The sequence below is a fragment of the Formica exsecta genome, unplaced genomic scaffold (assembly GCF_003651465.1).
Source record: "Formica exsecta isolate Colony F162 unplaced genomic scaffold, ASM365146v1 scaffold419, whole genome shotgun sequence".
NCBI classification, from domain to species: domain Eukaryota; kingdom Metazoa; phylum Arthropoda; class Insecta; order Hymenoptera; family Formicidae; genus Formica; species Formica exsecta.
In genome coordinates, this window is record NW_021851429.1 from 257,368 (window position 1) to 274,162 (window position 16,795).

Consider the following 16,795-nt stretch of genomic DNA (forward strand, 5'->3'; position numbering starts at 1 on the left):
TTGATTATTTCCTTGTTCTCCCATTACTTAATATTTGTTACCCATCACGCATGCGTAGAGCAAAAGCGACTAGTAAGCGGTTGTAAATGCAAGCGCAAAGACATTTTTATTCCGCGCACGTGCAGATTCGAAAATTGAAAATAGAATATTTATTCGATTCCTCTCGATAATTTGAGATTGAGAATGCATATACTCGATCGCGTGCATTCTCATTTTAAATGCAGCCAGAACAGACACTTTTCGGTTTTTTTTTTTGGATGCGTCTCGTTGGCAGACCTGCGCGCGCGCGGTTTCCGGCGTCAGTCGGTGCCGAGCCGCCGAGCTGTGCGGATCGTAGCGTGTTAGTCGGGGATACTGTCGTTCGTCGCCGCCACTCTACAAGGGGTTAGTCGCGTGGTGCGTGCGCGCGGGTTTGTCAGTGGGGGCGTATCTTGACCGAAATCGTGACACGGGACAGGAGTGACACAGGATGAGCGGATTGCTAAAGCTGTCGGCGTCGTTGCTGCCGAGGAATCTGCCCGGAACGGCGACGTTGGTGAGAACTTTGCGTTACAATAGAGCCGGATAATGTAGAGTTTAGAACCGAAGCTATCGTAGAGCTCTTTTCGTCTTCGATTCCGGATTGTCTCGCGGGAAAGCGTGATTTTTGCGAGCGAGAAGAAGGAGGGGTTCCCTATTTTTCCGCGAGAGACGAAACTCTACGAAGTTCGGATCGCTCTCGGTACACCTGGCCTAGAACCTCACGTTACCTAGCCTTTTGGCCTAGAACCTCGGCGTTACCTCGCGCCATCTTACAAAAATTTTCGTTTCTTATTACTCGTGACGCCGCGGATTAGGATCGCGACGCAGGTTAAGTCCACTATCGATAGGCTCGCGAATTTTCTACCTAGTTATGTAATTTTTTATCCACCGTCCGTGGTGGTGGCGACGGTGGTGGATGCATCTCACCACGGATCAATTACGTAAGATGCGCGCGAATAAATACGCGCACCCGGAAACGCGCCGTCTTGCCGCGTGTTCCGCACTAAACACGCGGCATCCCTCCAGTTCTCCCTCTTTCTCTCTCTCTCTCTTTCGCGAGAGAGGAATTTACGATACTGTTTTGTGTATCTTGAAAGGCTCATTGCAGGATAAAATAAATTCATCTATATTTCCATATGCTTTGGCTTACAATATGTTACGTGTTACGTCAACGGGGGCTGTTCGTATCTAACGGTGCTCGCGACTCGATATATATATATACATATATATAGTGTATCCAAGTCTAGGCACTCTCACATCAGCGTTTTCGTCAGTTTGATACTTCAGTTTTGTACGCATCTGTCTACGCATCTCTTTAATTTAAAAGGAATAGAGTGACAAAGTTTTTTGATAAGCAATTATATATAATTTGACAAGAAATATTATTTATATTGATATTATAATTATTTTTGTTCATTTTGTTTTATTTTATTGATCAAGAATTATAAATTAAATAAATAATATTTTTTTTTTTTTAGATAAGAGATTAATGTGTGAAACTGATATGATATAGATGTTCAGTGTATACTATATACAGATGTATAAGTGTGAGGGTATATTTCGCGAAATCTCATCGGTGTCGCACTTGAATTGATAACGAGCTTTGCATTTTTACATCTTCATTGTTAGATCTTTATAATTTATTTTCCCCGACAAAAAACTATGTATCAAAATAAGTATACAAAATTTACTATATACAATGTTGGTCTATCGAACATCGTCTACGTGATTTTATCGGAATAGGCTAACAGTACTGATGTATTGTTTTCAAGATTGTGCTTGATAGCACATCAAAGACGGTGAGAGCTTTATTAAAAAGATAAGAAAATTTACGTATGCACATATGTAAAGAAACTGCTGTCTTACACTGTTTAACCGCGACAAATTTTCGTAATATCATTGTAGGTTTGAACGTGTTTGCACTATAAAACATGGATATATGTATACTGAATTTTTTCGTAAATATTCAAACAACGAAAATCTATTTCAAATTTGCAATGAAATTAAAATTGTTGAAATTTAAATAAATTGGAACTAAATTTTTGTAATATATAATTTTTTACATTCTCAAAATTTATCAAAATAAAATGTTTTAAACTGAAAATCATATTTTTATAATAGAAAGATTTTAAATTATTTTTTTCCTAAAAAGCATTGAAAAATATTGGCATTGCTAGACGATTTTAAGATCGAGTAGAAACGTTCATTCATTTTATCTTTGAATATTCCTATATGCAAATTGACCGATGTGATAAATGTCAAGGAAATTTGACGTGTTTTCCGTAAATACGTTGGACGATAATATAATCTAATGTTGATTGAGCACGTTTTTATTCTATGGATGACACAATGTTCAGTGTATTATTATTTCAAGTCTATATAGAATATATAGGACATGCTACTATACGAAGCAATGAAGATTTTCATTTCGCAATTTGTTGTTTTCTTGGCTGAACCAATTCTTAGTTAATTAGTCAGGCATTAGTTTCACATTATTTGTAAGGATAATTAATTGCTCGTTAAAATTATTTTATAAGAATATTACAAGAACATATATCAACTTTCTGTGGGAAGGTTATATGTTACGCGAGTTCATTTTTCAACATCATACATTTTTAAAATTACTATTCTTTTATCTACTGATATTCTTTTTATATTAAGTAAGCTTTTTATATCAGATTTACTTATTGCATCTTAAAAAAGATTTCTAAGTTTTTGCGCGACCTGCTTTTTTGCAATATTTTCGTGACACTTAAATAGTATTTATAAACTAATGGCACATAAAATTTTATTTTGTAAGTAACGAATCTCATACTCGCGTTCATGTCGCGCAAATTGAACGAACATAACAATCACATATGTGCACACGCGATCGCAGCTGCGCGTTCGTGACTCATTAACTTAAATAACGTGTCTTACATAATTCCTAAAGGAAATAATTAGTATTTCTTCAACAATCACATGTATTAAATCCATAAAGCAGAAAACCATAAAGAGTGTAAATTTCTGTATTATTTTCCCTCTATCTTGTCAAATGTTAGAACCTTAGGTCTTTTGATTATTTGCTTTTCTTTATCAACTAAATTTGTACATTTTTCATTATGCACGTATATATATATAAAAAAAAATTGTTATATAATTTTATAAGTTGAAACTATAAAATCATAGTGGTTAGTTTGATATAAAATATATATGAAATAATATTAAAAAATATTTTATTATTAGTATATTACAATGTCATTGTTAATTATATATAATTTTCTCGTTCTCTCTATCTCTTCTTCTGCTTCGCAGAACAAGCTAGGACTGCCGCTACTCGGCAACCGGAAGCTGCATCACACGCCGGACGGACGAGCGGCCAAGATCTCCGACGCGATCTCCAAACAGTACCCGTTAGTGGATCACACGTATGATGCGGTCGTGGTAGGAGCTGGCGGTGCCGGTCTTCGCGCGGCCTACGGCCTGGTGGCCGAGGGTTTCAAGACAGCGGTGGTCACCAAACTGTTTCCCACGAGATCGCACACAGTAGCCGCCCAGGGCGGCATCAACGCCGCTCTGGGCAACATGGAGGATGACAACTGGCAGTGGCATATGTACGATACCGTCAAGGGCTCGGACTGGTTGGGCGATCAGGACGCTATTCATTACATGACCCGCGAGGCCCCCAATGCCGTCATCGAGCTGGAGAACTGCGGCATGCCTTTCAGTCGAACTAGTGACGGTAATTGAGACAGTAAAAAGAAAAAAAAAAGAATAATTTTGAGAAGATTAAAAAGATTTTATAACATGTAATTATAATAGAATTAATATAATAGCATATACAGAATGTCTCACAATCTCCGTACAATACTTCAATAATGTATTCTAGAGATAAAATAGAGATAAAATTTAATTGGTTGTTAATTATTATATTTAAATAGAAATATAAATTTAATATTTTTACATGTTTAAAAAACGATTTTTATTTTTGTTTTGATGGCGCGGAAAAGTTTTGTGGAAATCAATTTATTTATTTTATCTGTCAGCAATAACAGATGATAGATCGGTACATATATAAATGTAGTTACGAGCTTGAGTGCGCGAATTTTATGCAATAGGATTTTTTACTCCATTTTGCCTCTAGAATGCTATTAAAAAATTGTGAGACATCCTGTGTATATATATATATATATATATATAGAAAATAGATAATGTTGCAAGAAAATATAGAGAGTAGGTGAAAAGAAAAAATCGAATATTAAAGCTATTTGATGTGGTCTTAAACTTTATTCGAGTTTCAGAATAGTACGACCAAATTTTAGGACACGTAATCAAAATAAACTGAATTGTGTACATATTTCTTGATATTCTTGTTGAATACTGCGATACAGTTTAATCTAAGAACTCAGATCGGAGACATCCTCGCTTGTCATTGTCGCGCCTGTCCCCGAGGTTGCGGAATCTGATTCCGCGTCAGAATCGTCCGTCTTGCTTCTGGAACGCTTTCTCTCTTTTCTTTTCTGGAACTTGTATAGCATCAAAATATTATAAGAATAATCGAAGTCTCTCTAATTTTGTATATCTTTCTCATGACATATAAATATTGAATTTTTGCTTTATATATTTTTTAACATATTATTCACTGAATATAGTAACGTAATGATGTGATGTAATTTTGTTATATGAAAAAGATGGTAATTGAACAAATAAACCTCTCGTTCTTTTTTTCTCTGGTTATTGTCCGATTTTTTCGAGATTTCGCCGCTATCGGGCTTAGTTTGCTGTTCATTCTTATTATTTTGCTGCGATTGTTGCTGCGCTACCTTAGCCGCTTCCACGTAAGGCATCTTTTCTGTGGATGACATTTGTCGCCACTTCTGTCCTCCGAGTCGAAACAGATCTCTGCTCTTAACTTTATTATAATCCTATAATTTGACAGTAATTCCTTACTTATAATATTCGCGTATGTTATTCTGTAATTTTTCCAATTATCGTTACCTGCCTAAAATCTTGCATAAAGTTAAGAAAGGCATTCGCGCTTCTCCATTGCTTTCTCCGTGAAGGCTTACTACACGATCTTGATCGCGAGCGACATGACCTTCTGTCGTATTGCCTGGAAGCGAAATGCAAATCATCTGTGTTTAATTATACAATCATATGATTATTATAAAAGGAAAATAATAGTAATTAGATTATGCAGGAAAACAAGTAGAGTTGTGCAAATTAAAAACTTGCACATTGCTTCCTCATCATTTTATCTTACAATGCTTAAGCTGCTTTAAGCATGCGGATTTTTCAATTTTTGCTTCCTCATAGAGAAAGCTTTGTGAGCGAAATAAAAATTAAAATAATTTCTTTCACCGATCCTCACTAAATTCAACATCAAACATCCTTTAATAATACTCTATTCATGTAAAAAAATTTAATACAATATCTCAAATTTTCTGAAAGTTACAGCGTGTAAAGACATTTTTCAAAAAATTCAAAATTTTATAAAAAATAAACCCTTTCATCGATACTCACCAAATTCAATACCAAATTTAATGTAGACAAACACTTTTGAATGATATAATTATGGATTAAAACAACCATCAATGCTATATATACCTTCTTCCGTTGTTGTTTGACATAAATAAACAATTTCAATTTTAAATAAACATTTTAATTAAAAATAAATTCTAATCTTGAATAATACAATACGAAGAATAAAGGAAATTATAAAGTCTGTTAATCATCATTTCTTTACGTTAAATGGTCAAATGACGACGGAAAAACGTGTGAATAGCGTCACGGTCTGCATTGAATTACGCAGATGTCAAATTACACGAGAATTATTGTGTTGCATTATTATATGACAAATTATGAAGATTTATAGATATGCATACTTCCATTGTGAATTAAAACGCGGACGAAAAATCAAATGATAAATTGTAAGTAAATTTTGTGCTGTTCATTATGCTGTTTGCGTGGTCGACGAGGCAATTTGTATTTGTATGCGAAGTACGAGATACACATTATGCAAGATACGCAAGGCGGCCTTGACAATGACCACTGCCGCTGTACGGGTTACGTTGGTACCGACGTACCACCGGCTATCACTGTTGTTAATGCGTCGACAAGATAATCGTACTAACAATAAAATTGTAAGAGACGATCACTTGCGCGTTTCTCGCGCAAAAACAAACATTTTTTGCTTCCTCATAGAGGAAGCTTTGTGAGCGAAATAAAAATTAAAATGATTTCTTTCACCGATCCTCACTAAATTCAATATCAAACATCCTTTAATAATACTCTATTCATGTAAAAAAATTTAATCCTATATCTCAAATTTTCTGAAAGTTACAGCCTGTACAGACATTTCTCAAAAAATTTAAAATTTTATAAAAAATAAACCCTTTCATCGATACTCATCAAATTCAGTAGTAACTATCCTTTAATAATATTTTATCCATCTAAAAAAATTTAACCTGATATCTCAAAATTTGCGAAAGTTACAATGTATACAGACATTTCTCAAAAAATTAAAAATTTTATAAAAAATGAACCTTTTCATCGATTCTCACCAAATTCAATATCAACCATCTTTGAATGATACTCTATCCATGTAAAAAAAAATTAACACGGTATCTCAAAAATTGCGGAAGTTAGAGGTTGTGCAAAATATCGCGTACATACATACATACACACATACACACACACGCGCACACACACATACATACAGACATTTTTTAGGAATATGATTTTTCGACGTTTTGGAACATTCTAAACACATTGGCATAGAAAACTCGAAAAAAAATTTTGTCACGAAAACAAAGCTTCCTCTATGAGAAAGCAAAAATAATATGAATAAAATAATGTTTGAGAAAAACTGGATTTTTAAAAAATTTGATAGTATTGGATATTTTCTTAATATAGTATAATAATGTAATATTCTCAAAATAATGTAAATTTAATATAATATAATCATTTTAAAAAATGCAGTTTTTAGAATGGCTTTTGGACATATTTATCTGTCGCATAATCTAATTTAATTACACAAATCACAGTTGTTGATGTAACTCACTCGTTTCGCGTGGATTTACGGTTGGAGGGAGATTTTGGTATCAGCTGATACTGATTACCAGAACCTTTTTCTTCTGGTCCTGCAGTTCCATCGTTTTCTATGTCTCCTGTTATTTTGTTATTTTCTTCTCTTCTGTTGTCATCCTCCATAATTTAAATGATTTCGAAAGGTGTACTTGCCCTACCGATATTTACTTATGCACTTATGCATTCTTACTTATTGGTAAGAATTGTAACAAGCAAGAATTTGTCCCTGCAAACGAGAAAATAAAAGGCGAATTTTATGAAAATAACAAATTTCATCATTTGGTTGCCATGCAGTTGAAGATTGCTGCTTATCATCACACACTCTTGTGCATAGAATTTATCTTTGCCAACATTCATCATTTTTAACATATTTAATAAAATCCATATTTTTTAAATATCTACAAAAAAATAGGGAGGAAACTTCAGTATTTTATCTATTATATTAATATCAATAAAAAAAATGATTTTAACTTTGAATCTTGTCATTTTTTTTATCAGGCAAGATTTATCAACGTGCGTTTGGCGGTCAATCACTCAAGTTCGGCAAGGGCGGACAGGCTCACCGATGTTGTTGCGTAGCCGACAGAACCGGTCATTCCTTGCTGCACACGCTCTACGGCCAATCACTGAGTTACGACTGCAACTACTTCGTCGAATACTTCGCACTCGACCTGCTGATGGAGGACGGCGAATGTCGCGGTGTGATTGCGCTCTGTCTCGAAGACGGAACGTTGCATCGGTTTCACGCCAAAAATACGGTACTCGCCACCGGTGGCTACGGACGCGCCTACTTCTCCTGTACGTCCGCGCATACCTGTACCGGCGATGGCACTGCCATGGTCTCCAGGGCCAATCTACCCAACCAGGATCTTGAATTTGTACAATTTCATCCCACAGGTATTTTAGTCATTGCATCAGAATCATATCGTTCTCTTTCTAACGCATTTTTTTGAAATATTTTCAAATAATGAGATAACTTGGCAATTTTTAAAAATGACGATAATGATGACAATAAGAAATTAAATAAGAAATTAAATATTGAGAATTTAAAAAAATATATATATTCTTAATAAAATAAATTTCACATTTTAAAAATTTTCAATATTCAAGAGCGATTATCTCGGAACATTTTGCATACGATAAGATTGCGGTAAAATTAATAGTAGTTCTTTAATGTCCAAATAATCATTCAATAAAAATTATATTCATTTTCAGGTATCTATGGCGCCGGATGTCTGATCACGGAAGGTAGCCGCGGCGAAGGCGGTTATCTAATAAACAGTGAAGGCGAAAGATTCATGGAACGTTACGCACCGGTAGCAAAAGATCTGGCATCGCGAGATGTGGTGTCTAGATCTATGACAATGGAGATTAGAGAGGGCAGGTAAGTCATCATCCATCAGTGAGCTTACATCGTATGTTCGGAAATATTCGTGGTAAATATAGTCTCTTTTTCTTCGCTTAGAGGCGTCGGACCGGAGAAGGATCACATTTACTTACAGCTACACCACCTGCCGGCTGAACAGCTGGCCGCTCGATTGCCGGGAATTTCGGAGACGGCAATGATATTCGCTGGTGTCGACGTGACTCGGGAACCTATCCCCGTCTTACCCACCGTCCATTATAATATGGGTAAGTTTAATTAATTTCTTTTCAGGATAAGTTTTAATTATAAAAAGGGGTAGTTTTAATTAATAATCGGGTGATCTTAATTATATTTTATTATGTTAGTATTTAAAAAAAAAGAGTCGAGAAAAATATTATCTGTGCATAGATTACATATATACATATATATTAATGTTATATATTTGCGAAAATTAATGGATTAATGAAAAAGAATAATAAATTTAATTTTGTCTTTATAACAAAACGTAGAATTTGGTTAAAGCATGCGATAAATTTTCCTCTACATTAATATATGATGACTCCAATCTTTGAAATCATCGAAGAATCTTGACATTGTTTGCGATGACGCCAACATTGGAAATATCACGATTAAGCTTTCTCTTAGCAAGAAAATATTCTGAACTGCAACTATCAAACAAAACATAAGAATTTAATTCTTTTACAAGATTGATGCAAATTACGTTATTTAGGGTAATTTTTACAACTTTTATGAAATATGTTAAGATTAGTTTGTAATGTAATACTCAAAATTGCAGGAGGTGTACCGACAAACTACAAAGGTCAGGTGTTAACCAGGGAAAACAATGAGGATAAAGTAGTGCCCGGATTGTACGCATGCGGTGAGGCAGGTTGTGCATCTGTTCACGGCGCCAATCGACTAGGCGCCAATTCTCTGTTGGATTTAGTCGTATTTGGACGTGCTTGCGCTAAAACTATTGCCCAGGAGAATAACCCTGGCGAGACGATTGGATCTCTCAAGCCTGTGAGTTGTACTATTATTTTGAATTTTTTTTTTTATAAGTTGTAAGCGTTTTATATAAGTTATGTTTAATTTTTAATTGTAAGACGAATAGTACATAACAAATTATATCTTATATGTATTTTAGAATGCGGGTGAAGAGACGGTAGCTAACTTAGATTGGGTCAGAAACGCTAACGGCTCCATATCCACTGCGGAATTGCGGCTGACCATGCAGAAAACTATGCAGACACACGCGGCGGTATTTAGAGAAGCCCAGACCTTGCAGGAAGGTAAGAAAAACACCGCAAACGTTACACGCGCTTATGTTGCACATAATATATGCACACAACTACACGCTTGATTTACGAACATTGCGTACCATCATTATGGAATTCTTTCAGGTTATCGAAAGATGGTCGATCTCTACAAGAAACTCGATGAACTGAAGGTCGCAGACAGGTCTTTAATATGGAATTCTGATCTGATAGAGACGTTAGAACTACAAAATCTCATGGTCAACGCGATGCAGACCATTGCAGGGGCAGAGAACAGAAAGGAGAGTCGCGGCGCGCATGCTCGCGAAGATTACAAGGACAGAATTGACGAGTACGATTACAGTAAACCGATTGAGAACCAGCAGCCGAAGCCGTTTGATCAGCATTGGAGAAAACACACGCTATCAAAAATCAATCTGAAAACGGGAGAGGTATTTTTTACGTTTATTCATAAATTGAACATGCAGTTATTGAGATTTAGAAATTATTTTATCTGTAAATAATCATTATTACCGCAAATTCTTTTAATTTATATTTACACAATATTTATAATAAATAATCAAACTTTTTATAATGAATAATCAAATTTTTATTATATTATTCTATATCGTAATACTTTAAATTTTATATCTTATTTTTTTTTGTTTTATTCACATTTAAGGTGTCTCTCGACTACAGACCGGTGATCGATGTTACGCTCAACCAACAGGAATGCGCGACAGTTCCACCAGCGATTCGTTCCTATTAAATATTCTATAAATAGAATATTAGAATCCATCCCCTTAGAATGAATTTTTATTGAGCGCCACTGAATTTTGGTCTGCGCACGATTCTCAACACTGTTTAAATGATCGCACTTTTAGATCGAAATAGCGCAACGGGAATCGTCGTCGCGGCGATCTTTGCTCTACTAATATTACTACTGTGCGCAGCAGAGGTATTAATTTATTTCACACGCATACACATATATATGCACACACAAACTTCATAGTTCGCCAAAGTTGATTCTTGTCATCGCTTGCGCCGCGAGTCGCAAGCAGAATTAGTGGTCCTTGTAGGATGCTGAGATTATTGTCTTCTCGTCTTGTATAGAGGAGTTCGATCTCGCTCAGCGGAATCGATAGCTTCAGTTCATAAAATAAACGAAATCAGAACCGAATCGTGATAATAGGAGTCCGGATATAAAATACGGACATTTTGGAGAAATGCGTTTTCTTTCCTCCTATAATATAATACAACGTATCCGGTTATCGCGATATTTTTGCGCTCAAGCCACACTACAACGTACTTTCGCGTGCAACATCTACGAAGAACTTCGTGTAATATCGAAGAAAATCGAGTAATGTCATTATGCTTGGATTGCACAAATTGTTATATAATAAAACTCTTGTAAGTTTTGATAAAGACTTATTAAGGATGTTCAAACACTCCGCTAATGGGAGTTTCTTGAATTATTTATCGTCTGTGCAAATGAAGTATTTATCGTCTGTGCAAATATTTATTGTACGATCATAATTAATTTTCGTAATTTTCATTTATTAATGGAGCGGTGATATTCTATAAATTATTGCACGCGATAGTATTTTAATACTATACTACTATTATTATATTGTTTTCGATATCGATTTTATGTTTATTGTAGTTATTTATACATACTTTTGGCATTACAGAGATATACAGAATTATTTGGAAGATTTATTTCTAAATGCTATTTTTCATGATATGTACTTTTTTTGCAAATTAATGAAAATTAATATTGCCGCAATGTCTGTTATACATTTTTGTTTAAAAATCGTTTAAATCATTGGAACATTTACAGATGTTATCTATGTGCGAAAATGATTAGGAGCACATGATTCTTAAAATAATATATTATTTTCGTTGCGGCTGAATACTTATTTTATAAGATGACGACATAGAAGCAATATTAATTGTTTTTTGTGAAATGTTATAAAAATAAAAAAACTAATACATTTATTATTTTCTTTTATAAAAAAACATTGCATTTTTTCAAAATAATTAATGCTTTTCTTTACTTAGGTGAAAATTATTTTATCATACCTTAATTTTTTAGAATTAGATAAGGATAAGTAATAAGGAATAATGAATATTAAAATATAATCATGTGATATTTTAATTTTACCGATTAAAACTGTTTCTATGTCGTTTTCTAACATTGTACTGATATTACTTTGTAGAATACGTGTGTGAGTTTGAGTAAATATATTAAATAATATATTAAAATACGCGACACACACAAATATATAAAATACTATTATAATGTGTATAATTATCTGTAAAAAGATAATGTGAGCATGCTGCTTGGCATGGTGGAAATGTATATAAATTGCGAAAAATGTCAATAAACCATTGATAGAATTTTTATTCAACATAACTAAATGAATTCATTATATGCGCAGTGGATTATTTAAATATATATTATAAACGACACAAAAATTACAAGATAATGCTGACCTGTGAAGTAATAATCAGAATATATGGGTCTGGGAAGACTGAATAAATGAATCAAGGATACGACACTACAAGAAGTGTTGAAAGGATTATTTCTTAGAGATGATCCGAAAAATACGCGTTTTGCAATTAACTTTTTTACTTCAATTGGTTTGGGTGCTTTGACTGATGATTTAAGAGAACACTTAAAATCCTGTTCAAAGCTAACTATCGTACCAGCATGAAACGCTCAAGAGGATGAACTCTCTAGTTCCGATGATTCCACTTCATCATCTTTTCAAGTTCTACAACAACGGATTCTTCTTCATCATCATCAGAGGATGAAATTTCAGCAAAGAAGAAAGATAAACAAGAAGGAAAGAAATGCGATTAAAATTAGAAGATATTAGAAATTGCGATGATGTTAGTGCGTACATGTATATTACTCTCTCACGCATGAATTAAAGGTATAGGTTTGGTAATTTATCAATTAATTATTGTGTATAAAGCAGTAAAAATATATTGTGATATTGTCTCATTTCAATATATGGAACACAATGCAAAAGATTGCGTTTTCTATTATGCATGTTTGAAATAATTATGTTGATAATGGCGGAACTAAAAATGTCGGTATATCGACATTTTTAGTTACGTTTAGATGAGGGCGCTAACCCGTCGGAGTTCGCCCGTTGACCCGTTGGTTCAAAGACAATGATATGAGAATAGAAAAGATGAGAATTCCGACAAAGAGAGCAACGCGGAACAAGTCGAATTAAAGAAAGATATAATATTTGATAATACAGAAACAAATTTGAACGCGCTTCGTCAAGCTATATATTTGACGATACAGTCTTCATTAGATTTCGAAGAAAGCACCCATAAATTAATAAAAATGCGATTGAAACTCGGACAGGAAATCGAATTATGCCACATGTTCTTGGACTGCTGCGCGGAGATGCGAATATACGAGAAGTTCTTTAGACTTTTAGCTGGTCGATTTTGCACCATCAATAAGACTTATGTAACACCGTTCGAGCAAATCTTCAAAGATTCTTATCATACGATACATCGCCTCGATACCAACAAATTGCGAAACGTGTCGAAATTTTTTGCCTATTTACTATTCACGGATTCCATTTCGTGGACTATACTGTCGTGTATAAAATTGAACGAGGAAGACACCACTCACTAGTTCCAACAGGATATTTATTAAGATTCTGTTTCAAGAACTCTCAGAATTCTTAAGAATTTGACATTTTAAATAAGATAATTTTGCCGCGACATATAACATATATTAAAATTTTATTTATTATAGAAAATAATAAAAGGTAAACAGAGAAAAAGACATCAAAATATCGATTCATTTCTAAATCTATACTTATAGAAGGATAATAAGAGCGGGCAATAATAAGGCAGGTAAAGTGATAAGGTTCGCATTAACAAGCCACAATATATTTTTATAAGTATTTATTAAACCCATACTTTTGCAGTATTCGTCATAAATAAGAAGTTCACAGATTAAATAAAAACTACTACCGAGGACACTTTCTAAAGCATTAAACTAAAGCTCACTGCGAGCTAATACTCTAGAAAAGTTTTTACACAATACGGTTTAATTTAATAAATGAGGATGCATTTTGATGAGCATGTACTTACACTCGCAATATATATAGAGATATAATATACGCTGCCGAAAAAAATCGGTAAACGTTCTTTTGTTCCTAATCTCGCTATAAAAGCGGCGCTTTCGGCACGGAATTCTTATAAAACAATGATTAAAAATCCGAAAAAGTTATTGGCACGACGTAAATGCTTTCCAAAATATGGCTCGACACAAATAATCCTGCAAGTGCCAATTAATGGCATAATAGGATAAGAGTATTATAATTGAATTTGTATATTAAAACATTCACAAAATAATGCGCATATATAAACATTACTCATATATATATATATATATATATATATTGAATTAATCCTGTTATATTTTTCAAAAGATATTATTAAAAAACGTAGATATATCGTATTTAAAAAAATGTCGCGGGTAAAGCATTATTGGTGAAATAACTTTGATTTTTTCGAGATTCTCTTCTCAATAATCCGTGAAGTTTGTGGCATTCGCAATCTACTTTGTGTCGAGTCTACAATTGTTGAAATGCGTGAGCGCAATGAAATCACGCGCCCTTGAGGCCGAGAGCATCTCTACCAACGACTTGGCAAAGCTCTCGCCGGGAAAGCGGACGATTTAAAGCGAGCAAGACGTATCTTTATCGAAAAATGCATTATAAATACACAATCAGCTCTTTTGAAACTTTCATAGACCCAAGGAGAGATTCGTATAAGAGTTTCCGTTACAATATACGAACGGATAATACAGTTGTAAATTCGTGCATCCTTTCCTTTTATCACTGTAGCAATTTGTAACGCCGTACCAACGTGCAAAAACGCTTCAAACGACAAATTCTCTAATTCTAATCTGTGGAAATAATATTTCTCAAAGTCTCGTAACACATCAATTCTGTCTATCGATCCTTAGGACTATGATGGTTAAATCGTGTCACATTAACACTAGGTCCTCGCTAGAGAGACATGAAAAACTTCGACTAATTTTTATAATCGTATACATTCGCAAAGCTCGATTCGCCGATGATAATTGTGATAATTTATATAAGCGAGAGATACCGAATAATTATTTACTTACAATATCGATACGTCGTGCTCTCGCGCGCGAAAAGCCGTCAACAGGTCCTTTTCGCCATCGGTTCGCTCGATCGATGAATTGTCACCTAATAATTATCCTAAAATTCACATAATGTAAACTTGCGCTCTTTGGCGCGACCGAGAGAGGCCGAGATGTAACTTTCGTTACGTAAAATAAAGTGAAAAATGGGCTTCTCGGACTATTGTAAAAACGACCGAAGATTTTTAAGTTATCATTAAAATTATCATTAAAATCTCGCCATAGTCGCGATTTTGCGCAACAGCATCTCTCAAAAATGCTACGACAGACAATTTTAATCGATATAAAAAATTGAAGATACTCATAATAATCAATCTACAATGAAAAATCGAATTTTCTATAAGTATGTGAATCGGTCCCTTTAAGAACGCTGCAAGTCCAGGAATTAAAGTCATTTTGGAAATAACAATAGCAATAACATAATTTGTGAGATAAAGATTGTCTTCAAACGATAGTTAATCATATCGCATAGATGTTAAAATAGTGCTATATTGTTTTCATTGTTTTCATGGAATTTAAATTTTTAGAAAACACATTTTTAGCACAAATTTATTTTAATTGATGGACATTATGAACTCACAGTTTTATTAAATTGATCGATTCAAGTGCAATTCTCTTATTTAACGCACACATAAGAAAATTGAATTGGAAAATTCAATTGTTATAAGGATTTAAACATTTTCAAAAGCAATAACTGATAGATTATGACATAAAATCGATATTTCAAAACCAGCATAGTTAAAATTAATTCACTCGAGGACATTGAATCGTATAACTCTCAAAATAGCGAGCTATATGTTTCGATTATAACATGCTTTGTTCGTATCTACGTAAATTTAAAAAATTATTCTCTTACCGTGAAGTTTACATCTCGAACGTTATATACAAATCGTCAGATAAATCGAGATTCACTCGGAAATGGAATTATCCAAATGTGTTTCGTACAATTCATACCTAATCATTCTTAGTCAATGCTACACGTCTCTATCGAATTGTCGCGACAGAATCTATAATCTGACAAAAATTCAAAGGATCTGCTTCGTGAATGTGCTGCGTTTTTGAGCAGAAAAATTTAACATTTTTTTAAGCAAAATTGCAAATTACCTATCTTCCAATTTTGAATTTTTTATTTAAAAAAATTGAATTAGTGTAAATCCTCCGAAAGAGAAGTCCATTCTCAATAACGAGCAGTTCGAACCAATTTGTTACAATGTAGTTATCTTCCGGTACATCGTAGAAATCCTTGGTGGACGTGTAGCTTTGTACTTCCGACGATGATAATGACGACGTTAGTCTCCGATATCGAGGGACCAGCTGGATCCGACTTTGTATCTCGGGAAAAGCCGCGGGAGTCCGGAACAGACCTCCTTTAATTCTTTCCTCCTTGTCAGCCGCCCTCCGCAGGAACATAACGCATCATCCGCGGTCCACATTCACACATTCTTTCTCTCTTTTTCTCTTGAATCTCGCACACAATGGTGATGGGTGACGCTAGATGGATGGTGATGGATTAAGTCTTGTGCATGGTTGGCGGTGCTTGAACCGGCGCCGTTCACGAGGTGGCCCGTAGTTTCTCAAACGCGGGCACCAACGACTCTTCCAAGGAAGGTCCGCAGCTCAGTCCGCATTCGCCGATCCATCTCGCCTTGCCACTCGCATGGGACTGTAATGAGAATACATACATATATATATATATTTTTTATTATACACATATATATATTTTTTTATGACTAATGCACATGTAGCCAAAAAAAAAAGGAAATATTATATAATCCCGACTTTTATAAAAAAAAAAAATGTGTATGTCCTTCACAATAGACGTCATGATCGCGAAAAAGTTAACAAAATAATAAATAATGAATGATGATGATA

General features: G+C 34.2%; 3 protein-coding genes across 5 annotated transcripts in view; 1 reads left to right on the forward strand and 2 right to left on the reverse strand.

Annotated features, from left to right (window-relative positions):
* Positions 1-303: 303 nt before the first annotated feature.
* LOC115240164 (succinate dehydrogenase [ubiquinone] flavoprotein subunit, mitochondrial) lies at positions 304-12,128 on the forward strand. 2 transcript variants are annotated; one of them, XM_029815137.1, is made up of 9 exons: positions 304-535; positions 3,316-3,742; positions 7,588-7,986; positions 8,305-8,473; positions 8,555-8,721; positions 9,252-9,478; positions 9,603-9,747; positions 9,859-10,163; positions 10,394-12,128. In XM_029815137.1, the coding sequence occupies exons 1-9, from the start codon at positions 470-472 to the stop codon at positions 10,478-10,480; spliced, it is 1,992 nt and encodes a 663-aa protein (XP_029670997.1). In that variant the 5' UTR covers positions 304-469; the 3' UTR covers positions 10,481-12,128. The 2 variants fall into 2 exon arrangements, with proteins under 2 accessions (XP_029670997.1, XP_029670998.1); XM_029815138.1 differs by lacking the exon at positions 304-535 and adding an exon at positions 1,804-1,820.
* On the reverse strand, positions 4,264-7,791 carry LOC115240165 (HMG1/2-like protein). Its single transcript, XM_029815139.1, has 5 exons — positions 7,653-7,791; positions 7,064-7,315; positions 4,999-5,113; positions 4,713-4,925; positions 4,264-4,526 (listed from the first exon to the last, which is right to left on the reverse strand). Exons 2-5 carry the CDS (start codon positions 7,210-7,212, stop codon positions 4,398-4,400), a joined length of 606 nt encoding a protein of 201 aa, XP_029670999.1. The 5' UTR covers positions 7,213-7,315; positions 7,653-7,791; the 3' UTR covers positions 4,264-4,397.
* A 1,507-nt stretch (positions 12,129-13,635) lies between the features above and the next one.
* The window catches only part of LOC115240166 (protein pinocchio), a 41,320-nt gene continuing 38,160 nt past the window's right edge, over positions 13,636-16,795 (reverse strand). For both annotated transcript variants that reach the window (XM_029815141.1, XM_029815142.1), the window contains one exon: positions 13,636-16,586. In XM_029815141.1, coding sequence (XP_029671001.1) covers positions 16,476-16,586 — 111 coding nt within the window. In that variant the 3' untranslated portion in view covers positions 13,636-16,475. The remainder of the gene's footprint in view (positions 16,587-16,795) is intronic.